The sequence below is a fragment of the Furipterus horrens genome, unplaced genomic scaffold (assembly GCF_987537825.1).
Source record: "Furipterus horrens unplaced genomic scaffold, mFurHor1.1.pri manual_scaffold_2, whole genome shotgun sequence".
NCBI lineage: Eukaryota > Metazoa > Chordata > Mammalia > Chiroptera > Furipteridae > Furipterus > Furipterus horrens.
In genome coordinates this window covers 31,829,406-31,855,372 of record NW_028327172.1, presented here as the reverse complement: position 1 = coordinate 31,855,372, position 25,967 = coordinate 31,829,406, and the positions used below count along the sequence as shown (strand labels likewise).

Sequence of the window (25,967 nt, the reverse complement as noted above, 5' to 3'; positions counted from 1 at the left end):
CAGTATACACTTCTCTGTCATCTAAGTTAGGAGATGTGTGCAGGAGCTGAAGTGAAAGCTGGTGACCAAGCAAGGTTTATCAAGATACTGAACAGACCTTGCAATTCCTCGTGCAGGGACTGTGGGTAAGTCGGAGACCAGAGCTGTGTGAGACATGATCCATCACCAAGATGTTTCTCATCCTTTGCCCCACTTCCACTCAAATGTCAGCCACTCCCACTCTACCCCATCTGGTCATCCTCTCAATAAGTAATCACTGCTAAGGAGCCTGTCCTTGACAACTGTGATACTGGGGAGCAATGTCAAGAAATGTGAGTTTGCACTGTGAGGCTTTGAAACTCAAGAATAAAGTATATCATAGGGTGAAAGTTTTCCATGGCCTAAACCCACATTTTTGTTTTTTTGTTTCAATTATCACAGCAGTATACATTCATGTGTATGATTTTTCCCCAAATATCAGAGAAATATATACAAGGTAAAGACTCCTTGAATCCAATTTTCCAGAGAACACCCATTCTTATTTATTTTATTATTATCAGCTCTGAACTGTAAACTTACAATTATATATTTGATTTATCAGCACTAAAAAACAGTCAGTTGACTTTCCATATAAAACATAAATTCAGCATATATAACATCTTCTTCTGCCCTCTTCCCTCTTATTTCCTGTGTTTTCCTTTCATGTGTTTCATAAGTGCTGGAAACAACCTAAGTGCCCATCTGTAGATGAGTGGATCAAAAAACTGTGGTACATTTACACAATGCAATACTATGCAGCAGAAAGAAAGAAGGAACTCCTGCCATTTGCAACAACATGGATGGAACTAGAGAGAATTATGCTTAGTGAAATAAGCCAGGCAAAGAAAGAAAAATACCATATGATATCACCTAATACAGGAAACTAAAGAACAACACAAACAAAGGAACTAAATAGAACAAAGAGCAGAATAGCAGTCAATAGGGGGGAGGGGAGAGGGAGAGAAGGGGGATAAGTAAGGGAAGGGATTAGTCAAAGAACCCGTATAAAAGACTCATGGACATGGACAACGGGGAGGGATATGATTGCGGGAGAGGGGGTGGGTTGGGTGGGGAAGAGAAATTAGGGGAAAAGGGGACAACTGTAATTGAAAAACCAAAAAAAAAAAAAAAAAAAAAAGTTGTTATTAAAAAAATGTCATTTGAATTAGAAACTATTTCAAATATTCACAAAATTCTTCAATGGGCTGAATTGTGTTCCCCCCAAATTTATATGCTAAAGTCCTAACTCCCAGTAACTCACAATCTGACTGCTTGGAGACAGTTTTTAAAGAGGCAATTATGGTCAGCACTTATCTAACATGCCTGGTGTCCTTATAAGAAGAGAAGATTAGGACATAGATATACAAGCACAGGAGGAAGACCATGTGAGAACACAGGAAGAAGATGCCATCTATAAGCCAAGAAGAGAGGGCTCACACCATACCAACCCTCCCAACAACTTGATCTCGGAATTTTATTCTCCAGAATTGTGAGAAAATCAATTTCTGTTGTTTAAGCCACCCAGTCTGTGGTACTTTGTTATGGTAGCCCTAGCAAACTAATACAGACCTATGGTGTCCCATGCATTATTTAAGGCAATGGAATGTCAGTGTGACCAGCAACCATAAACTAGGGCATGGCCTTTTGGAGCTTATCTTCAAAAGTCTGGATGAGCTTCCTCACACAGTAAATACAGACAGAAAAGAGAGGAAGTCTGAAGGGGTCTTCATTCATTAGAAGGTTGGAGGACGAGTTGGATTCAGAAAGCCATATGTAGGGAAACTGATCAATGAAACAGAAGTCTCAGAATTAGAACCAAATGCATATGGGAATTTAGTATATTACCAAAAAAATGTATGTTAAAATAGTGTGTGTAACATGACTATCCTGTGAATGGAATTGGGATAACTGATGGTCATCTAAAATAAAATGAAGTTGAAAAATACTTTATACATGTTGTTAGAATCAATTTATACATAATCCAAATACTTAAACATAAATTTGTGTGTATATATATATATATCGGCAGCCGTCCGTCTCGAGAGACGATGGTGTAGCTTCTTAAGAGTCTATCTGCACTGCCGAGAATGGTTGTGCAGTCCGACTCGGGAGTGACACGGTATCTGTCTCCTCCCGTGTTGAATTGACATCTTGCGATGACGCTGGAGTGTCCTCTCCAGTGAAGCTGAAGCTACAGAGCCTGGGCAGGGTGATATGGAGGGTCTGCTGTTGCCCATGCAGCAGACCCCTCCTCTCTTCGCAGCTGAAGGATCCAAGGGAAAGACGGAGTCAATACAGCTTGGCTTCAGGTGCGCCGCAGGAGTTGCCGGTGTTGACTACAACGTCAAACCGCCTTAGGGACTCCGGCTCCGGATTTTCTGTCGGGGTTTACTCCCTTAGCCTTTCCCCTGAAGAGGTATGCCGCAAGGCAGCGGAGGTTTTTTTGGAATCAGAGTTTTCCTTCTCTGATGTGCCCTGACTGGAAGATCGAACCAGCGACACTTAGCTCGCAGGCCTATGCTCAATCCACTGAGCCAAACCAGCCAGGGTAGTATATATATATATGATAAAAAGTGTTCCAACAGTAATATCTCTGTGTTAATAATAAATGATTTCCAAGATTTCTACTTTAAAATCAGCACTAAAACTCAATGGTTAATTGGAATTGGTGAGACAAAGTTTTAGACTCTGCACTGGTCAAGGTGAGACTGTAAACCATTCACCATTCCTCAAAGGGAAAGGCCATGGTTTTCTCTACTACCACCCATGGCCAACTTGTCACCAAGCTTCAGACAACTGCCTCCAGGGGACTTTTCATGAGCCTAATTTCCTGAACTATTCTTTTGCAAGGAGAGACTCTGTCTCTATGGATACCATTTTCAAAAAACCCACAGAACCCATAAGATTAGAGGTAGGCAAACTCTTTAATTCCATATTTTTAGTTGTAGAATTCCACCAAATAGAGGACTAAACATGAATCCTAAAGGACTATATATTCAGAGAAAAGTAAGGAATATATTTTTTTCTATCTGATCAGGTAGAAAACAATTTTTAAAAAGGGTTTACGGTTTTGAATAGGGATTCTTCCCGTTGCAATGAAATTATAAAAAAAAGCATTCAATAATGAGATTCATAGAAAGAATTCATGAGAAATGTATTGGTAATGTCCAGAAAACTGGAAAGGTATAATTTTGAGACTAATGCTTTTTCTGAGAAAAACTAGAAAAGCCGAACTTAAAATTACCTAGTTGAAGCTATTGGAGAATAATTGAAGCATTTTGAGGCATGAGGCTGAGAGAAGACTAGATAATTTCTAAGCTTGGGGGGTTCCTCATTGAGGCTCAAAGTCACTTCTGACCGACCAGAGCAGTGGCTCCACATCACTGCCCCAATCTGCTCCCTGACATCTCTAGGGCTTCCTGAGGACAGCTTTCTCCATGTTCACCTTCCTCAGGAGTGTCCTGCAGAGCCCTCTGGAGAACTTGCCTCAGGGTCTGACGCCGCTTCCACCATCGCTGCCTAAAGGAGCCAACGAAGAAGTAAATGATGGGGTTGGCGCTGCTGTTGACAGTGGAGAGAAGAGAAACAATCAGGGAAGTATGATAGAAGGTTTTTGTATTTCCTAAAAACCAGAACAAGATGAACCAGTTGATGCCTATGGGCAGGCCACAGATCAGAAAGACCAGCACTGTGAGCACGACAGTCACATAGAGCCTGGTCGGCTGCACCCGCTGGGAGCCACACAGCAGTCTGGTCAGCAGGGCCAGGCTGGACCCAGAGAGAAGCACAAATAGCAAAATCAGCCAAGCAGCAATGATGATATCCAATGCTTGCCACCAAAACTGACTTAAATTCCAGATCAGAAAGGTATAGATCATTTTCCCGGTGGTCAGCAGCAGGCACAGGACCCAGAGCAGGACACAAATGACAGTGGACATGTGTCTTGGGCGACTGCAGTGGTGCCAAATTGGCCACAGAACAGCGAAACAGCGCTCTGTGCTGATGGCACTGAGAAAGCTCAGGCCTGCGATGTGGGCAAACATTGACACATAGGAAAAAACAACGTGGGAGATTGTGTAAGAGTCTTTCGTCAGAAAAGCTATCATATGACAGCAGAGGAAGAGGAAGTCGGCTCCCGCCAGGTTGAGAATGTAGACAGAGAAGACGTTCCTCCTCATGCAGAAGCCCAGGAGCCAGAGCACAACAGCATTGCCTGCCAGCCCCACCAGGGAAATGATGACTGTCAGTGAGTCCAGGATTATGATCTTCATTTCGTACGTTTGTGGATGGAGCTGTTGACTTCTACTTGTTGATGTGAGTTCTGTGGTCCAGGCTGTGACAGCTGGATCCGTGCTCAGAAACCCTCCACTGGTGCCACTGGAACAGAAACAAGATTTCAGCACCTAGTGCATGATCACTGAGTCTCTAGGCCACCCTGCTATATCAGAATTACTGTGTGTGTTACAGAGGAGGGGAATGAAGGCCTGCAGAGATTGAGATCCAAAAGGCTTCACAGCCTTGGAGTCCTGGAACCAGGATTTAAATTTAGTTCACACTGACTCTAAAACTTGGGCTCTTTTGTATTGCTACATATATGCTACCGACATGGGAACATTTTATGATCCAAATGCCTCCAGTCACAGTCCTGGGCCATAGTGTGTTTGCACAATTATGTGCATGTCAATAAGACTCTGATCTCAGCATTACTTGTGCCCTGGGACTGGGATTTCCTTTAAAGGGCTGGAAGTTGGAATCTCCTCACGTTACTTCTGGGCTATCTCAGTGATCGAGAGTGGTCCATCCACCATAGAGAAAGGAGACCATGATTTAGGGTCATGCAGGGATTGCAACATTCTGCTATGAGGGGTGTGATTATGGCCCGGTCACTTTGGCTAGAAATGTCCTACTGTGTTAGTTTTATGCGGATAGGACTTACTTATGTCCTGTCCACTGGTGTTTCCCCAGGGCCTAGTTAGATGTGGGGACTCAGATTAAGACACTCTTCTAATGGGTTTCTTTCTAGAGCAATCAAATTAATATACAAAACTACTTATCAATAACAGAATACTCCAACCTTAAAAAATACATTCTATTCACAAGGAATTTATGATGATAATGAGAACTTATTCCGAAAAAAATGTGATACCAGATAGAGAGGTGCTAAGAGTCAAACAAACAAACTGAGGAGATACAATGTGAAATCGACCCACTCTCACTAGAGAGAGAGTCCAAGGAAAACCAACTATAGGAAGGCTATAAGAAATGGATTTTCTCCTTTTGCCATCAGATTTCATTCCCATCTGCTCTACCCTCCTCTGCATCCCAGGAGGAGACGTGTGCTTCTGTGATGGGCTCCCTCTCCCTCTGTCTCCTGGCTGCTCTCAGGAAAGGGAGACACTGACAAATGATTGGAGGGCAGAAGGAGGGTGTTGGGGATTTTAACTCCCTGGCTCTCTGCTGTCAGACTGTCAGTTGGCCATGGTGGTGTTACTCTATCTAAGGACATGGCCCAGTCTAGTGATTTCCTCTTGTTACAGTCACATCCACGGCTAGAGCTGCAGCCCTCCCTGAGTTGGGGTAAATTCTTCTCTTCCCCCTTTAAGACTTGTGAGGGTACCAGCTCCTTATTATGACTTGTATTGGAGGGCTTCAGCGTCCTTTATCCATTTTCCTTAGCCCTGTTCATAATTTTTATACAGTTTCTTTGTTATCTCTCTTCAGTTACCTCATTAGTTTGCGCCCTGTGTTTTTTTGCTGGGACAAGTCAGATATAAACATATAACAAACAAACAAACAAACAAAGGAAAACCCATTGAACAGTAAGCTAATCTGTGAAACCTGAGGTTATTAACAATTTAGTTTTGAAAACAATGCCAGTGACGCAGAGGGGACCTGGTTGGCCCCGTGTGGATCTCCCACAGTCTACATTCCAGCACCCAAAGTGTCCCTGAGGGAGCTTCCTGTCTCTGGACTCTTGCTGATGGATGTCCCTGGTTCCCTGCATGTCCCACCCAATGTGCAGTTGTGAGCATGTGGACTCAGAGGGACAGAACAATACTGCCTTTGAAAGAAGACAGTTCTGAGCTGACTCTTACCTTAGCACCATTTTCTACTTGAAGGCAGAGAGTAGAAAAGGAAGAAGTCCCACGGAGTGCTGAAAACCAGTAGATGCTCTTCCAAGCTCTGGATAGGAGGTGCTGCAGGAGCAGTAGTGAAGCCTGATGACCAGCAGAGGCTTATCAAGATGCTGGACAACCCCATGATTTCCTGCACCAGAGGCACTGCCAAATGAGATTCTGGAGATTGGAGACAAGGACACCATGAGATGTTTCTCAGTTTCCTGGATTCCATTGACTTATCTCTTCCTCTCTCCATCTTAGCCATTCCAGACCTCCTCCCAGTGAGGACTGGCTGTCTTGCAGCCAGTTGCTACCCACTGTGAGCTTGTGCAGGAAATCCACTCACCTGTAGTGAGAGCTCCCAAGCTGAAAAAAAGTTTGCTTGGCATTCAGGGCCTTGCAAGCCCTGGCTCCTATGATCTTTTTCATTTACTAACAGAAGCATTGTATGCACATTAGTTTATTTCAGAGGACATCAGAGTGTATAAAATGAAATAGAAAGTTGGTCCTAATCTTGGTCCCTATTAACAACTGACGTTTACAATCCCTATTTTTCACTCTTTGCATAATAAAACTACATTTCTTGTTTTGAGTTATCAATATCAACAACTGTGTACACTGTGTTTCTTTATAAAAGATAAGGAATTTAAAACACTACATGGACACCACATAGTGATATTGGTTAGCTAGATTATTTTCAAATGATGTGCGGACAATCAGTATATTCAGCCTCAGTGCTGATGACTTCCTTTTGTATGCCCAAACATGCAGCCAAATTGAGTTAAAGGAAATTGGCATTTCCTTTACAAACTTAACTAGATAAATGATGCATAATGGGACATGATGTGGGACTACCTGAGGGTGGGAGGAGGTGCTGAGTGGAAGGGGACAAAAGGGCAAAATTGGGACATCTCTAATAGCATAAACAATAAAATATAATTAAAAGCTTAACTATGAATCATTTAAAACAAATGCATTTTTTGTTTAAAAACAAAACAAAACTCAGAACTGTTTTCTTTCAATTAGCAAAACTTACTCATTTCTGTGCTTCCCCAACACTTCTGTGTGCCTATGCTGTGTCTGGAACTGTTCCAGGCAGACCAGATGCAGGGATGAATTACACGCAGGACTATGCCCCTACATAACAGACGATCTTGGAATGTTCACCCTGGGAGTGAGTGTTGCTGGAGAAGATTCTGGAGACTCAACATTAAGTCCTCCACCCTGCAGACCTCTGGAAGAAGAGGAAGACCCAGCCAATTCAGTCCTAAGAAGCAGATACTGAAGAAGGGGGTAAAGGGGAGAGCACGGTATCCTGAGACTGAACCAAGAAACTGATTGGGAAGATGGGAGTGAACAATAGCCTCAATGACCTGACAGACTGAGCAAGATGTAGACTAAGAGTGAAACTCAGGGTATGCAGTACAGAGTCTTTGCTGATCATGACAAGCATGGTTCCCAGTGGATGGTGGGGCTGGAAGATTGAAAAAGCGGGTTGAGGAGAGAATGGCAGGTGGAGTGAAAGTCCTCCTGGAAACCCAAGACAACCAACTGACAATCATCACAGTGAAAGACAGCTCAGAAAGATGGCTGGGAAAAAAGTTACTCTGTAGAAATCAACAGCTTTCCCAAGTATGAAAATAAATTATGCAACACACTAAATTTAACCTCACCACTTCTGGAGAAAAGAGGAATCAGTGAGTACTGACCAGCTCTAACAGACATTAGAGGCTGTTCAAAAGCAACAGTGTGAACAGCAATGTTGTGCTAATATACAAACAGGTAGAAAGATAACTAGCCAGCCTCATAAAACAAACATAAATGCATACAGAATTCAGTCTCTTACACCTTGTTAAATTTTAAATGGTTTGTATATTTAAATATGTTAAGGATATCATATAGAATTGGAAAGGTAAGTGGTCATTTTCTGTAACCATGACAAAAAACTCAAAAGTCATAAATAAAAGTATGGATTTAAATACTATTAAAAAATAAAAGTATTTTTTATGAATAAGGTAATCAGCAAGTCAAACAAGAAAATAAATACTTGCAATGCATATTTAAACAAAAACCTAATGTATTTGCCTCTATGTTTACATATTCATAACTTAAAAATAAATATTTATGAATCTACTACCAGTTACCTAGAAAGAACCCTAACAACAAGTTAAAATTTGACTAGCATATTTCCTAGATAATCTTTGCTTCTTAAACATGACAAAAAGTGTTAAAACACACACATGATGGCAAAGAGCAATTGTAGCTCTACTGAGAGGAGCGTGGGCAGAGGTAGAAAAGGGAAATGGAGGATAAATGATGATGGAAGGAGAAGTGACTTGGCTGGTGAACACACAATACACTATACAGATGATGTATAATAGAATTGTTCACCTGACTGCTATATAATTTTATTAAGCAATATCACCCACCCCAATAAATTCTATAAAAAGAAAACCACCAACCAACCAAAGGAACCCCAAAACAACCCATAGTTACAAAATAAATAAGTCCTGGACATGCAATGTAAACCATGATAACTGCAGTTAATAATACTATTTTGTGTAGTTGGAAGTGGCTAATGTAGTAAATCTTTAAAACTCTCATCATAAGATAAAAATGTATCTATGTGTGGTGATGGATGTTAACTAGACATAGTGTTGTGGAGATTATTTTGCAATATATACAAATATGGAATCATTATATTGTACATCTGAACCCAATATAATGTTATTTGTCAAATCTATCTCAATAAAAATCAGGAAAAATCATATTTAAAAAAATACAAGAAAAAAGACTCTCCATTCAGATATTTTCACCTTAACATTTTCCTTTTTTAGTTTAAATAATTTTTTATTGTTTATGTTATTACAGTTGTGCCAATTTTTTCCCCTTTTCCTCTCCACCCAGCCCTCCTGCTCCCTCAGAGAACCCCCATAATGTTGTCCACGTTCATGGGTCATGAATATATGTTCCCTGGCTACTATATTACCCATGCTATATTTTACATCCCCATAACCATTCTTTAACAACCAATTTGTACTTAATTCCTTCACCTTTTCCACCCCTCTCCCAGAGTACCTTCCCATCTGGCAACCATCAAAATGTTATAGTATCTATGATTCTATTTCCATTCTGTTTGTTGGTTTATTTTGTTTTTTAGGCTCCAATTGTTGACAGATATGTATTTATAGCCACTTTATTGTGTGTAGTTTTGATCTTCTTCTTCTTAAAGAAGAACCTTTAACTTTTCATATAATACTGTCTTGGTGGTGATGAATTCCTTTAGCTTTTTCTTGTTTGGAAAGCTCTTTACCTGTCTTTTGATTCTAAATGATAGCTTTTTTGGGTAGAGTAATCTTGGCTATAGGTCCTTGCTTTTCATCACTTTGAATATTTCTTGCCACTCCCTTCTAGCCTGCAAAGTTTCTTTTGAGAAACCAGCTGACAGTCTTATGGAGGCTCCCTTATAGGTAACTAACTGCTTTTCTCTTGCTGCTTCCATGATTCTCTTTTTGTCTTTAACCTTTGGCATTCTAATTATGATGTGTCTTAGTGTGGGTCATTTTGGTCCTTATTGTTTAGGACTCTGCATGTCCTGGACTTGTATGCCTATTTCCTTCACGAAATTAGGGAAGTTTTCTGTCATTATTTCTTCAACTAGGTTTTCAACTTCTTGCACTCTCTCTTCTCCTTCTGGCACCCCAATGATATGAATATTGGTATGCTTGAAGTTGTTCTAGAGGTTCCTTACACTATCCTCAGGGATTTTTTTATTCTTTTTTTCTTCATGCTGTTCTGATTGGGTGTTTTTTGTTTCCTTTTACTCTAATTGCTGATTTGATTCTCAGCTTTATTTCTATTAGTGTATCCATAAATTCTGGCTGGATCTTTGTTATGCTGTTGAGAATCTTTAGAACCAGTGTTTTGAACTGTGCATCTAGTAGATTGCTTGCCTCCATTTGCTCAGTTCTTTTATTTCATTTGGGCCATGTTTTTTTGTCTCCTCATTTGTGTCTCCCTGTGTTTGTGTCTATGTGTTACATAGAGCTGCTAGTTCTCCCAGGCGTGGTCAAGTGGCCTAATGTTTTAGGTGTCCTGTTGGGTCCTGTGGTAGAGCCTGTCCTATCACTCAAGCTGGGTACTCAAGCTGTGCCAACTGTGTTGGCTGTGTACACCCTCCTCTTGTGAGACTTGATTGCTGTTGGCACGTCTATGGTCAGCCACTGTCTGTGTTCTGTCCATGGCCACCTGGCATAACCTACACAGTGATCTGCAGAAGGCTGCTACTTGTGCTGGGCTAGGAGGTGCCCAGGAGAAGCCATGCTGTGAACCAGGGCTTGCTGCTGCCACTGCTGGGCTATGGCCACTTAACTAGAGATACATGGTCGCTGAGGCCAGATGCTGCTTATTTGGAGAATTTAGGATAATCTGAAGTATGAGTCCAGACAAGCCATTTGTATAGAAAAACCACTGGATACAGCTTGCATGGGTCAGAAAGTTGGGTATGGCAGGGCTCAGGGAATCATCAGTATGGGGCAACAGTGATAGCCAGATTGATGGTATCCAGATATGGCACCCGCCTGCTGGCTCAGTCAGAGGTGGGTTCAGTAAAGGAGCAATGGCCTCTTCCAGCACTTTTGTCTGGGAGAATGCTACACCCCTAGTTCTTGCCCTGCTGCCAGACAATTCTGTTTTTTCCCATATGCTTCTGGTGACTTTTTGGCTGCTGTCCTCATGCTGGAGCTCAGAAGCAATGAGTCTAAGTGATCCGTGCCTGGGCCCTTTAAGTTGAACTGCCCAGGACTCCTGAAGTTTCTGTTTTCCACAGTCTCAATCCCCTCTGTTTGTTTGTTTGTTTGTTTTCAGTAAAAATTTATGGGGACTTCCCTTCCTGGCACTGGAATCATGGGCTGGGGGACCTGGTGTGGGGCAGGGACCCCTCGTTCCTCAGCTATCCCTCCAGATTTTTATCAGCCATGCATGCATGTTGCATCAGCCAAATCTGCATCTATGCCCCTCCTACAACACTCAATGTGGTTTCTTCTTTAATTCTCTGCTGTAGGATGTCCATTCAGCTTGCTATCTGGTGGTTCTAAATGATGATTATTCATCAGTGTAGTTGTAATTTTGATGCGGTTGTCTGAGGAGGCAAGCTGTATTACCTACCCCACCATTTTGACCAGAATTCAAAATTTTCGTAAATCTTATATGCCTAATACCCTGTATTTTGGGGGTTATTGAGGAAAGTGGCACTGTTATGTGATCAGCTGTCCCAAGCAAAACTTGCTACCTACAAGGGTTATTGACAGAGAGCAACACTCATCAGAGATGCTGCCACAGCCCTGAAAGTTCATTTCACAGTATTTAAAATCTTCATACTTTTAGAAACAAGTCTCATTAGATATCTTACTATTTTGGAAAGATGTTATTTTAAAAAATGGGAGCAGAATAGGAAGTTCTTCTGTACTTCCCAGAATGTCAGTGGCTTTACAGAGTATTTTTTCTCTTCAATTTGTTGGAATTTTTATACCCTATGTCTATTTTCCAGGTGTAGCCATAGCTATTTAACACACTTTTGTAACATCTAAAGAAATCAGTATTTTTAACCTGTCTGTACAGGATTCACTTCTAGCACCTTTATGTAGATTAGGAGAACATGGCCTTTCTGCAGGTGCCAGTGTGATCTTGCCTTTGTGTGAGGAAATATGTGCCCCTTCCTGCCAGTCCTCAAAGCACTGCACTTGGACACAAGTGTTAACCAGTGGATTCTATATCAACCCCTTTCCCATCCTCTGCCTTTGTTGCTGTGGCCAAACCCTACAACTTTCTCCAGAAGTCTGCCCTCCTCATGTATAATACCAAGACCTTAGAGACATTCAACCTCTGAGTCTGTCCTCCCAACTTACTGTGCTCCAGGACTTAATTTTGATTCTGTTTCCCCTAGAGAAATTAAAGACTTATTGTTTTAACAGTGTTTGTTCAAATGCATTTCCAATATCACCAATGTTTTTGCTCACCATCCCATTTCATATATTATATTTTCCATTTCTCAAAGCATATTCTTCAGAAGTTTTTTCCTGAGACTAGTGGGTTGTAAATGCTCCAGTTTTCTCTGTCTGAAAATATCACAGTCTCACCCTCATTTTTTAGAGATCATGTTTCCAGTATGGCTTTGTGGGGGACAGTTTCTTTTCTCCAGCACATTGAAGATCCACTGTCTCTGCTGCCAATGTTAGTGCTGTGATGTTGGTCATCAGTGTAGTTTCCTTTCACTCACAATGATCTATGTGTTGTTGTTGTGTTTTATTTTCCAAGAGCTTCCTTTTTTTCTCTGCTGTGGTATATTTTCACCATTTCATCATGTTTTGGATTTGTGGAGTTTCCTCAGTTTCAAGATTATTGTCGTTTAATATTTCTGAACAATTTTCTGCTCTTATATCTTCGACTGTTCCATAGTGGTTAAGAACACAGAGTGTGGAGCCAGGCTGCTGGGTTGGAAGCCTTATGTGGTCTCAGACAAACATCATAACTCCTTTATGTTCAGTTTCCTTATCTTTAATGGGAATGACATTTTTACCTACTCTAAAGTTTTATTGTAAATATTAAAGAGTTCATTACAAAAGAGTTTCAAATAGGGACACATAATACTATATTCTTGTTAGTTTTTATGATGATTTCTTTGTTTCTTCTTTTGGAAGTCTAATTCAACAGAGTTTCTTTTTTCATTTTCCATATTTTTTAACTTCCCTTTCTTCTTCTTCTCCTTGTTTTATGTCTCCCAGTAGCCTCCTGGGTAATTTCTACAGATGCATCTTCTAGGTTATTAGTCTCTTTTCCACTGTGTCTAATTTCTGTTTGGTTCAGCCACTGAATTTTCAATTCAATTTTTATCTTATTAAGTTCTAGTTCTACGTAAGGTTTAATTATTAAATTTGGTCATGTTTTATTTTCTTGAATCTGGGTCACATTTTAATTTTTTTACCTTTTTTGTCTCTAACCCTATTAAAGCATAGCCATAATTAGTCCTCTGATAGTTCTAATGCTGAAGTCTATATATGTCTGATTTTATGGTCTGCTGTCTCTTCTTTCTCTTTCATATGGTGCCCTGTGTCTTGGTGTGTTTGGGATTTTTGACTGTGAAGTGCTCACTTGCTCTGGGATTTTATTTGTGGGAGTACTTTGAAGCCTGAATTATAGTTGAGTTCTCTCAGGGAAGTCTTGTTTTTTCTTTTGCTAAATGAATGAAGGAACTTCCCAGCATGGCTTTCACTACCAGGATATTTCCAGAAACTTCACTTTTCATTTTCAGTTTTAGGAACTAGGATCACAGTGTGATACTGACTTGTGGTGACAAACTCTCAAGAGAGAGATTTATTTTCACTCAGATCTATGCTTGATAAAGCAATTTTTTGATGGTTTTATTTATCACTAATGAAATAGTTACTGCGGGGTTGCCTTTTGAGACCCCAACTTTTCATGAGGTATTCCTGTTAGACTTCTCCCCTTTGGGTCCTCCCAAATCTATCTTTTATTCCTTCCAGATCATGCAGGGCTTGTAATCATAATAAGAAATATTAATCTCCTTCTGAGAGCAAAGGGACTTCATTGAAGGAATTTAATCTTGGTAGTAACTCGATCATCTCTGTGCTTCAGAATTATCCTTCAGGCTGATGAGAGGAGAACATGTAGAATATACATAAAAACATAAATCACAATTCACAATTCTGTTTGAAAATAATAGCATAAATACTTTGAGGTATGTATATAAATTTTCCAACTACTTATGTTGTTTTGTAATAAGAAGTATATTATCAATTCCTAAATTAATAATTGTGTGACCTGTTTGGCCTCAGTTTCTCATCAGCAAAATGAGATTTGATTTATTTATGATGAATCTACAACTAAGAAAACTCTTGTGCCTGGGGAGGCTTCTCTATCTTCTTACTCCATCAGGTGCTTGGATGTGTTTAACATCAAAGAGAATGGAGACTACCATTGATCAACTTCTTAATGATTTCAGAGGCTCCCATTTTCATCACTGTGATACACTCACCAGTCCTTCCATTAGGACTGAGAATGCAGGGCAGTGTCATTTAGAAAGTCCTCATAAAGAAGTTTTGTTTGTGAAGTGTGTGTGAGAGTGTGTGTTTATGTGCTTGTGTGAATGTGGCTGATTTTACTGCATGAACTTGCACAGATCCTTGTTTGGGGAGGGTGCTGCTCATCCCTGTTTTGGAGCCTCTTCTCATTCCCCTCCATGTGGCCATCAGCAGCCCCCGAAAGGCCCGCAGATGCAATGAAACCAAGGGAAAGGGTTATCCAAATGATGTCATTTGATCTCTAGATTCGCTATTTCTTGAGCTATTTTCTCTTGTAGATTCTCAGTCATTAGAATAAATAAAACCCATTTTTGCTAAAACTATTTTAATTTGGCTCTGTCCTTGGCTCACACAGCCACAAATATAACTATTTATGGCCAGAAATTATGTTCCCAATTATTCACTAAAGCATGTGAAATAGCAGCCTCTGTAGTTGTCACCTGTGTCTGCCACATCCCTCCTCACATCTCCCATTCTACACATCCTTGAGCCTAAGGAGTCTTGGGTCCCAGAGGAGACCAGATACTGAAGGAATTCATTAAAGGTAAGTAAGGTAATTTCCCAGCGCCTCACAGGACAAATACTCTGTGAATCTTAAATAAGTGACTAATTATAGTCACCAATCTTACCTGACTATACCTGGCTGGCAGGCGTGGGGAGCTGGAATATGGAGAAGCTCGTGTATGGATGCTTAAACACTGCATGCTTAGGGAGTGGACGGTAGTCCTGTGGGGAGAAGTCTATCTTTTCAGAGATGATGGAGAGTGTTGGAGAAACCATAAAAATAAGCAGGCTTGGAACTCCAGCTAAATTGTTGAGAAATCATATGAATGACCATTGGACACTGCCAGGAGTTGTGTTTTGTGGCTATGGGTGGATGCAGGAGGCTGCTTCCTAATAACCTGTTGGGTGCAGATCGCGGAAGAGATGCATTGCCTGCTTGGTGCCCACAGACGGCAGCTGTGACTGCAGAGAGATTCTATAGCTCCCAGAAGGCTTTCCCTGAGAGGTTTGGGCGCTGAAACTCAGGCTGGGCCCGCTGGCAGAGCTGAGAGTAAGTCAGGAGGGGTCTGGCTCTACAAAGCATAAAGTTACATTTTTATTTTTGATTTTTTTGTTTGTTTGTTTGTTGTTAGTTTGTTCTCATCAACTAAGTAGGAACAGCTGGAGTCGTGGCAAGATTCTTACGGGGAGTTGGTGTGCACACTTGCCCCGGGCTCCAGCAGGTGTGAGAGGTAGACTGGAGACCTTGAGTGCATGGGCAAAACCATTTGGGGAGATCGCTCCCCTCCTATTGGCTACAGGTAGAGGGGAAGCAGTAGCCCCATCTGAAGACAGTACTCTGCCCCATCTAATTGTGCTTAAGCCTGACTGGAGATTATAAAATGACTAGAGTAAACAGTGAAAGAGAGACCCTGGCACTGATAATTGAGATTAGACTGCCTAGAATCAGACTTGGGCACAAGCTAAAATCAAGAGGGCAGTTTCAGAAAGAAGAAAGTGGAAAAAATACAGAAACTACAGAGACAAATTCCACTGTGACCTTCTCATACATATTCTTTAAATAGTCATTCCTTGTCCTCCCAGTGTATGCATGTTAGGGATAAAGAAGTACACCAGTGACTCTCAAACCAGTAGGAGATAGTTAACAGATGAATCATGGAAAAGGGGCGCGGAAATGACATTCCGCACCTCCTCACACACATCTCTGGGATCAAAAGGAGCAAGATTGTTATCACCAAGCACAGAGAAATGGGAAGATGTAGCTAGATAATTTTGCAAATAAGTTGGAGATAGACCTATAATTTTAGTTAATTACACCGTGAGTTAAGTAGTTAATCACATTAGATTGTGAACCTGGATTAACCAGTAAGGGAGAAACTGGGAAGAAGGAGAGGGGAGGGGGAGCTAATCATATTAGTACAAAACCAGTTTTCTTTGTCTACTTCACGCACACATGCTCCTGGCTGGCGGTGGACCTGACTCTACAGACTCCTGAATAAATACCTCACTTTGCTGCTGAAGTCCTGTGTCCCAGTGATTTATTGTGAGCATTTCTCACATGCATTATAATTAAATAGTCGTTATGTTATAGTTTATTTTAAATCTCATATTTTGCTCCTCCCTCTTCTCAATCAATTTTACCGTTTGATTTTCTCATCTTATCTTTGTTTTAAATTCTATATTTTCTCTTACTATCACTCATTTTCAATCAGTACTCATTTTTTCTTACCTCGCCAGTCTCTTCTTTTTTCAATCATAAATTACACTTACTCTATCCCCACCTTGACCAATCTGTGGCATTCCAGCAACTTTATTCATAGATCTTCACTATTCTGATATTTCAAACCTCAAACCTTATCGTTTCCCTCTCCTAATCCATTTGTACCTTCCTCCAGCCATTTCTTTCATTTTAAATTTGAAAAATTTTCTGTCTTAACCAGGTTTTCATTCTTCACTCTAAGTAATCCTGCTCCCTCTATCATTCTCAAATCACTTCCCTTTCCTCCAGACATCTCTTAACTTCTCTTTCTTTCTTTTTTACCTTTTACTCTCACTCCACCTACATTAATCTTAGCTCATAGGTTCCTGTTAGTGCTGTGGTGAAATTTTTTCTCTATTTTGGGGCTTATATTTTTCCCTTTTTCTTCTTCATCTTTCTTCTTCTTATTATTTTTTCTGTGTGTGTGTGTTGGTTGTTTCACACACACACACACTATATATATATAACAACTTCTGTTTAAACCTAATGCTACACGTTTCTCCTCTCTTAATTCATTTCACCTCCACCCCTCCTTTTCTAATATATGATATAAATTTTACTTTCTTCCTCTCATTGCCTTGTCCCTACTCACTACCATTGTTGCTCCTCCCCATCCACTCTCAAAAAGCATTTTTCTTTCAATTAATCAACTCTCATTTATTTTTCCTTTCTTATAATAGTCTCAATCTCATTACATCTTTATCAATACTGGATCATTAGCAATTGATATGGTGATTGAGGGTGAAGGATATTGATGTGAGTGTGGTGTTCATGCCTGGGCAGATGGCTCTGTTTAACAGCTCCTCAACAACTGTTTACAAAACGAAGTGGATGGAGTGACTCTCAGTCAGCTAGCTGGAAGAAAGGACCCACCAAAGAACAACACGACAGCAAGCAAAACCAAAATTCTACCAGACGGCCCAAATAAAAGGCATAAAGGGCATTCTAAGAGCATCAGGTTCAGAAGATCAAGAAGTCTGCACCACTGAATCCCAGAGAACTCCTACCACAGATAGTGACAACACAAAAGCAGGAAGTTAAAGCAGATCAATCTAAGAAGCAGAAACAAACAGGAAGAGCCACATAAAATGAGGAGTAGAAGAAACAACACTCCATTGAAAGAAAGAAAGGAATTCCCAGAAGGGATAGGTGAAATAGAAGGAAGCAAACTATCAGACACAGAATTCAAAACAATGGTAAAAAAGGGAGCCCAATGAACTCAATAAACTCAGAGGGATCTACAATGAACTCCAGGGAAACTACAAAGAACTCCAGGGAAGCTACAAGAAACTTACTGAGAACTATACCAGCATTAAAAAGGACGTAGAAACTATCAATAAGAGCCAAGAAGAAATGAGGAATAAAATTTCTGAACTGAAGAACACAGTAGAAGGAATCAAAAGCAGGCTAAATAAAGCAGAGGACTGGATCAGTGAGTTAGATGAAAAAGTAGAAAAAAATATCCAGACACTGCAAGAAAATGAAGAAAGACTGAAGATAAATGAAGAGGGTTTGAGAGAGCTGCAGGACAACATGAAACATAATATCTGTATCATAGGAGTACCATAAGGAGAAGAAGAGGAGCAAGGGATAGAAAACCTGATTGAAAAAATAATGAAGGAAAACTTCCTGAACATAAGGATAGAAAAAGTCTCACAAGTACAGGAAGCACAGAGGGTCCCAATAAAGAAGAACCCAAAGGGGCCCACTCCAAGGCACATCATAATTAAAATGGCAACATTCAAAGACAAAAAGAGAGAATCCTAAAAAAAGCAAGAGAAAAACAGCAAATACAGCTTTCTGATAAGGCTATCAGATGATTTCTCAATAGAAACACTGTAAGCCAGAAGGGAATGGCAAAAAATATTTCAAGCTATGAAAAACAAAGGCATACAACCAAGACTATTCTTCCTAGCAAGGCTCTCTTTCAAAATGGAAGGTGAAATAAGGAGTTTCCAGACAAAGGAAGACTAAAAAATACATCTGCACCAAACCAGGATTGAAAGATATGCTACAGAGAATGCTTTAAGAAGAAGAAAAATAAAAAAAGAGAGGGAGAGGGACACAGGTACAAAGGGAAAAAATCATAATGAATAAGTACCTATTAATAATAACCTTAAATGTAAATGGCTTAAATGATCCAATCAAAAGATAGGATAGCGAAATGGATATGAAAACATGGCCTACATATATGTTGTCTACAAGAGACCCACCTCAAAACAAAAGACCTACACAGCTTGAAAGTGAAGGGAAGGAAAAAAGTATTTCAAGCAAACAAACATGAAGAAAAAGCTGGGGTAGCAATACTTATATCAGACAAACTAGATTTCACAACAAAGGTCATAAAAAAAGACAAGGAAAGACATTTCATAATACTTAAGGGAACAATCCACCAAGAATATATAATCCTGCTAAACATATATGCACCCAACACAGGAGCACTCAAATATATAAGGAAAATCTTGGAAGACTACAAGAAGGATATCAACAGTAACACACTCATAGTAGGGGACTTTAACACCCAATTGTCAACAATGGACAGATCTTTGAAGCAGAGAAACACCAAAGATATTGAGGCATTGAACAACAGTCTAGATCAAATGAACTTAATTGATATATATAGAAACTTTCATCCCAAAGAAGCAAAATATACATTTTTTTCAAGTGCATATAGAACATTTTCAAAGATAGACCACATGAGAGGACACAAAACAAGCCTCAACAAATTAAAAAATATGGAAATTATATCAAGTATCTTCTCAGATCACAATGGCCTGAAACTGGAAATCAACCTCAAGGGATTATACTCAAAAACATTCCAACTCATGGAGAATGAACCACATGCTATTGAACAATGAATGAGTTAACAACAACATCAAGGAAGAAGTAAAAGTTTCTGGAAACAAATGATAATGAACACACAACAGCTCCAAAATCATGGGACACAGCGAAGGCAGTCCTGAGAGAAAAGTTCATAGCACTACAGCCTACCTAAAAAGGATAGAAGAATCTCAAATAAAAAATCTAACCCTACGGCTACAAGAACTAGAACAACAACAACAAATAAAGCCCAGAGTGAGTAAAAGAAAGAAAATTATCAAGATAAGATGAGAATTAAATGACCTAGAGACTAAACAAACAATTCAAAAGATCAATAAAACCAGGAGCTGATTCTTTGAAAAGATAAAATTGACAAGCCTTTAATCAGGCTCATCAAGAAGAATAAAGAGGGGACCCAAATATATAAAATCAAAAAGAAAGAGAAGAAATCACAACCAATACCATAGAAATACAAAGGATTGTAAGAAATTTCTATGAATAACTGTATGACAAGAATACTGAATCAGGAAGAAGCAGAAAGCCTGAATAGACCAATACCAACTGGTGAAATTGAAGCAGTAATAGAAAAAACTCCCAGTGCACAAAAGCCCTGGACTGTATGGTTTCACAGGTGAATTTTACAAAATATTAGGGAAGAACTAACTCCTACACTTCTCAAATTATTCCAAAAAATCCAAGAAAAGGGAAGACTCCCATACTCTTTCTATGAGGCCAGTATTACCCTAATTCCAAAATCAGGTCAAGACACAACAAAGAAAGAAAACTACAGGCCAATATCGCTGATGAACATAAATGTTAAAATCTTCAACAAAATATCGACAAACCAGATCCAGCAACACATTAAAAAGGTCATACACTATGATCGAGTGGGATTCATCCCAGGGATGCAAGAATGATTAAATATTTGCAAATCAATAAATGTAATACACCACAGAAACAAAATGAAAGACAAAAATTACATAATTATAGCAATAGATGCTGAAAAGCATTGATAAAGTACAACACCCACTTACAGTGAAGGCACTCAGCAAAAATTGAGAATAGAGGGAGCATACCTCAATATAATAAAGGTCATATATGAGAAACTTGAAGTCAATAAATAAAAGGCATCCATATTGGAAAAGAGGAAGTAAAACTGTCATTATTTGCACATGACATGATAGTGTACATAGAAAATCCAATAGACTCCACTAAAAAACTACTCAACCTAATATGTGAATTTGGCAAAATAGCAGAGTACAAAGTCAATATTCAGAAATCGAAGGCATTTCTGTACACCAACAATAAAATATTGGAGATAGAAACTCGAAAAAAAATTCCCATTTACTATAGCAACAAGAAAAATTAAGTACCTAGGAATAAACTTAACCAAGGAGGTAAAAGATCTGTACTCAGAAAACTACAGAACAATGAAGGAAGAAATTAAGGAAAATACAAATAAATGGAAGCATATACCATGTTCATGGATGGGAAGAATCAACATCATTAAAATGTCCATACTACCCAAAGCAACTTATAGATTCAACGCAATCATTATTAGAATACCAATGTTTTACTTCACAGACCTAGAACAAATAATTCAAAAACTTATATGGAACAAAAAAAGACCCTGAATATCCACAGCAATATTGAGGAAGAAGAAGACAGTAGGAGGAATCACAATATCTGATATCAGACTATACTAAAAACCCTCTGTTATCAAAACAGTCTGATACTGGTGTAAGAACAGACATATAGATCAATGGAACAGAATAGAGAGCCCAGAAATAAACCCCAGTCTATATGGTCAACTAATTTTTGACAAAGAGGGAAGGAACAAAGGGCATCAAAGGGAATTAAAAGAGCCTCTTTAACAAATGGTGCTGGGCGAATTGGACAAGAACATGCAAAAAAAAAAAAAAAAAAAAGAAAAGGCAAACAAACTAGACCACCAACTTTCACCATACAGCAGAATAAACTCAAGATGGATAAAAGACTTAAATGTAAGCCATGACGCCAAAAAAAAAAAATCCTAGAGGAAAAACATAGGCAGGAAAATTTCAGATATTCCATGTAGCAATATTTTCACTGATACATCTCCTAAGGCAAGGGAAATAAAGGAAAGAATAAACAATGGGACTACATCAAACTAAAGAGTTTCTGCTCAGCAAAAGAAAACATCAGCAAGATGAAAAGGGAACCAACCGTATAGGAAAACATATCTGCCAATGATATCTTAGACAAGGGATTGATCTTCAAAATATACAATGAACTTATACATCTCAACACCAAGAAGACAATTAAGAAATGGGAAAAGGAGCTGACCAACACTTCTCCAAAGAGGACATACAGAGAGTTCATAGACATATGAAAAAATGCTCAACACCACTAGCCCTCAGAGAGATGCAAATAAAAACTACAATGAGAAACCACTTCACATTGGTCAGAATGGCCATCATCAGCAAGTCAACATACAATAAGTGCTGTCGAGAATGTGGAGAAAGGGGGACCCTAGTGCACTGCTGGTGGATTCCATACTGTTTTCCAGAATGGTGCAGCCACTATGGAAAGCAGTATGGAATTTCCTCAAAAAACTAAAAATGAAACTGCCTTTTGATCCAGTGGTTCCACTGCTAGGATTATATCTGAAGAATCCTGAAACACCAATTCAAAAGAACCTATGTGCCCCTATGTTCATAGCAGCACTATTTACAATAGCCAAGTGCTGGAAACAGCCTAAGTGCCCATCTCTAGATGAGTGGATAAAATAACTGGTACATTTACACAATGAAATACTATGCAGCAGAAGAAAAGAAGGAACTCCTATCATTTGCAATGACACGGATGGAACTATAGAGAATTACGCTTAGCAAAATAAGTCAGGCAATGAAAGAAAAATACCATATGATATCACCTATTACAGGAAACTAATAAACAACATAAACAAATGAGCAAAATTGAACCAGAGACATGTAAACAAGGAGTAGACTAACAGTGACCAGGAGGGAGAGAGGCGGGGGCGAAGGGGAGTAAGAAGGGGAAGTATCTAGTTAAGGAACTAGTATAAATGACCCATGGACATGGACAACGGTGTGGGGATTGACTATGGGTGAATGGGTGGGCAGGGTGGCAGGGGAGCAATGGGGGGAAAATGGGACAACTGTAATAGAAAAACAATAAATAAATTAAAAAACAAACAAACAAAACAACAACAACTCACAAGAACCAGACTGTGGATACTCTAAATTATCTTAGGAGTGTAGGAGGCCTTATCTGGTGGGAATTAAAAACAATCAGTGATGTTTAAGCAAAGTGCCATGAAGGACACATTTCGGAAAGTTTTTCAAGGTGGCAGAATCTCTCACTACAATCAAATTTCCCATAATATACCAGAGGAGAGAGATACATCTGCAGGTAACAAGGATTAGATCTCTACAACCCAACCATATGCAGGTATATGGAAGAGACAGGAATAAAGAAAAGATAAACTCTCCCAGTTTATGTTCAATCTTCCTCAAGCTTATATTGAAAAGGAAATCCAGTTTGAATCCCATTGAGGTACTTCTATCCCCTTACATTTCTAAGAAAACCTTAATACAGCTGCCACCGCCATCATCTCTAATACCCTGTAATGTGCCAGTCTAACTCCTAGTTGCCAGCTCTTCCTTATGCTGTAGTTGACCACAAGACCATGGTTGATATTTATAACTACTACTTTCACCACAAATTTCATATTCTTCTCAGCTGGAAGGGGTTTTTTACATAGTGATATTCTGCAAACCTTCATTTCTAGGGAATCTGTATCCTCATTAATCCTCCCTTTATTGGGTTGTTATAGTTTTCATTAACATTCATGATTACACATGAAAACACTAAGTGGTACCCAAAGAATATCTCAGAATTTCACACATGGCGCACTTTGTTTCAGTTGTGTAGGGCAACCCAGATTTCCCTTGGTAATCAATATCACCATCCCATGCAGAATAGCAATCCTGCTCTTTGTCTATTGGTTCACGTAAGAACTTCAGAATACCCAAGTGGCAGGCTCAACTTCTCCCTTGAAGAGTATACAATACTTCTGGTGTGCCATTTTCAATTCTCTCAGCCTCATCTTATTCCAGCCACAGCTGCAGTAACCAACACTGCACTGACTTCAACTAGCTTTAGCAGATGCAACCTGAGAGCATTTCACCTCACTTCTGTTCTACATGCTCCTGACTTTCTGCTCTTGGACTTCTCTGACTCCGTGAAACAGAATGTCATGAGAACTTTCTCAGTACATATAAAAATATTTAGGTATCTGATCCATGTTGAGTGAATTGTGTAGAGTGTGAGCTGTGGATTAGGACTCTTTTTCTCATATGGAAATCCAAATTTTCAAGTTCTGGTGGTTGAAAAGACTGTTTTCCACTGAATTGTCTTTACAACTTTGTCAGGGATCAATGGACAATACATAAGTGGATCTGTTTCTGGACTCTATATGCTATTCCATATTCTGTATACCTATCTATATTCCGATCTTTTCTGTAATACCACAATGTCCTGATGACTTTAACTTAATAGTAAGTCTGAAAACCAGGCAATGTGAATCTTCCTCCTTTATTCTTTGTTTCCAAAATCAATTTTTCTTTTTTAGTTTCTTGACTTCACACATAAATTTGACAGTCAGATTGTCTATTTGTACCCTTTGTTGGAATTTCTATTGGAATGGTGCTGAATCTCTAGATTAGTGTCAGAAATGTCAATATTTCAACATTGCTATTGAATCTTTGAATCCATAAACATGTTATATCTATCCATTTCTTCAGGTCATCTATGATTTTTTTAATCAGTGTCTTTGTAATTGTCAAGATATAAATCTTTGCATAAATTGTGTAAGATTTATACCTAAGTATTTCATTGTTACTGCTATTGTGAACAGTATTTTAAAGTGTCTTTTTCACTTTCTACATCTTCATTGCTAGTTGATAAAAATATAAATTTTAATGTTAATTTTTATATTTATATACAGAATTTTAAAAAGCATTCATCACATATTACTTTAACCATTAATCCCCTTTGCACTGTTAGTGCTTCTGGAATAATGAATATGTCTTTATGCCTCAGTTCCTGGAATAGAGACTGGCCCAGTGATCACTAAATTTCCTTTTAAGTCTAAGCATTGTGTCTATAAGCATGAGTGAATTATGACTGAATAGATGACATGAAGAGATGTGGGTTGGGAAGTCATTCCAGGCAGAGAACTTTTAGAGCTTATGGGTCAGTAGAAGAGAAAAAAACAAAATGAAGACAAAGAATATTTGACAGGATAAAGTCTCCTTAAAAAATTACCCAACATGTAAGAAGCACAGCCCTTTGGGAAATAGAATGCATCTGCACATGCATTAGATTAGTTTTTCACTTGCTGTATCATTTGGGAAGCAGTGTGATGAAGGAATGGAGGAGCAGGTCCCTGTGACATAGAGGAACACTGATGAGTTTGGGAAAGCGGAAGCAGCATATGCTGGGGTTGGGGGAGGAGACAGAAAAGTCGCTGGGTTACAGGATCCTTTCTGTAAAAACACCTTCGGGTAGTGGTTTTACAATCTCTTTTCTCTCTTTGGTCAGACTGGAAGACTGGGGCTGTGTGATCAGAATGACAGTTGACACATTATGGTCAGCAATGGAGGATGGAACAAGTAGATCAAGGTTAGTCTGAACTGGCTGGATAGAGGAAATAAGAGTCAGGGAGAGGAAGAGGAGTCAGACTGGGGTGAGCTGAGGAGGGCAGGAGGTAGGAACGCCCTGGAGAGAGCACTGTGCCCCTTCTCACTGAGGTATGGTCATTCACAGTCCTTGCAGAGGAAATCACATGGCTTCTCAGGCTCTTGGTGACACCAGACAAGGCAGCAACTTCTCCAGGGCTCTGCCTGCCCAAGGACTTGAAGTTAATTTCAGAGTCAGGAGCTCCAGGAAGCACCACCTGCTTCAAGGCAGCTCTTAACTGACTTTCCACTGGAATAGAGGAGAAGGAAGGTTAAGGCTGACTGAATTCTTTTCTTTCCATTTCTTTGCCTTTTAGGTCAAAGTGCTCTTGTTTAGACAACAGCCTGGCCTTTCAGAGTCATTCGGTCATGGAGACAGGAGTTCTAGGGCTTCTAGCCACTGTGTGGCAAGGGAAGCCAGTAGCCTGGTTTGTCTGACAGGGGCAAATCTCTTGTGTCTCTCTCTAGTCCTTCCTCTCTCTTGTTCTTTCATGCTGTGTCCTTCCATCTGTCATCCATTCTGATATGCTTTCAGGGAACATCAGGTGTGTGGGGAGAATCTAGAAGAGGAGAAAGCTTGAAAAACCAATACTATAATTTTCCTGGTTGGAATGTCTTTTTCCTCCTAGTACCTCATAAGCCCATGACATGTTTATCTATTGAATATCTACCTTGTGCCAGGTACTGTTGTAGGCACTAGGGATTCTGGAGTGAACATCAATACAGAAATTCCAATGCCTGTTGGAAATACATTCTGGAGTTTTAATAAGCATATTTCAGAGGCTTGGTTTTGTTGAGTGAAAGTCTAGTTGAATGTCTTGTTTAATATGATTGTATTCAATTAATAGCAAGCTCTGACATGGAAGACATGTTACTATACCTTGGTGTTCTGATCTTTCCCAGC

General features: G+C 39.5%; 1 protein-coding gene across 1 annotated transcript; it reads right to left on the bottom strand.

Moving 5' to 3' along the window:
• Positions 1-3,385: 3,385 nt before the first annotated feature.
• On the bottom strand, positions 3,386-4,430 carry LOC150018085 (mas-related G protein-coupled receptor member X1-like). Its single transcript, XM_090267625.1, is given in 1 exon segment — positions 3,386-4,430. A coding segment is annotated over 1 exon segment (1,032 nt). The 3' UTR covers positions 3,386-3,398.
• Positions 4,431-25,967: the final 21,537 nt, after the last annotated feature.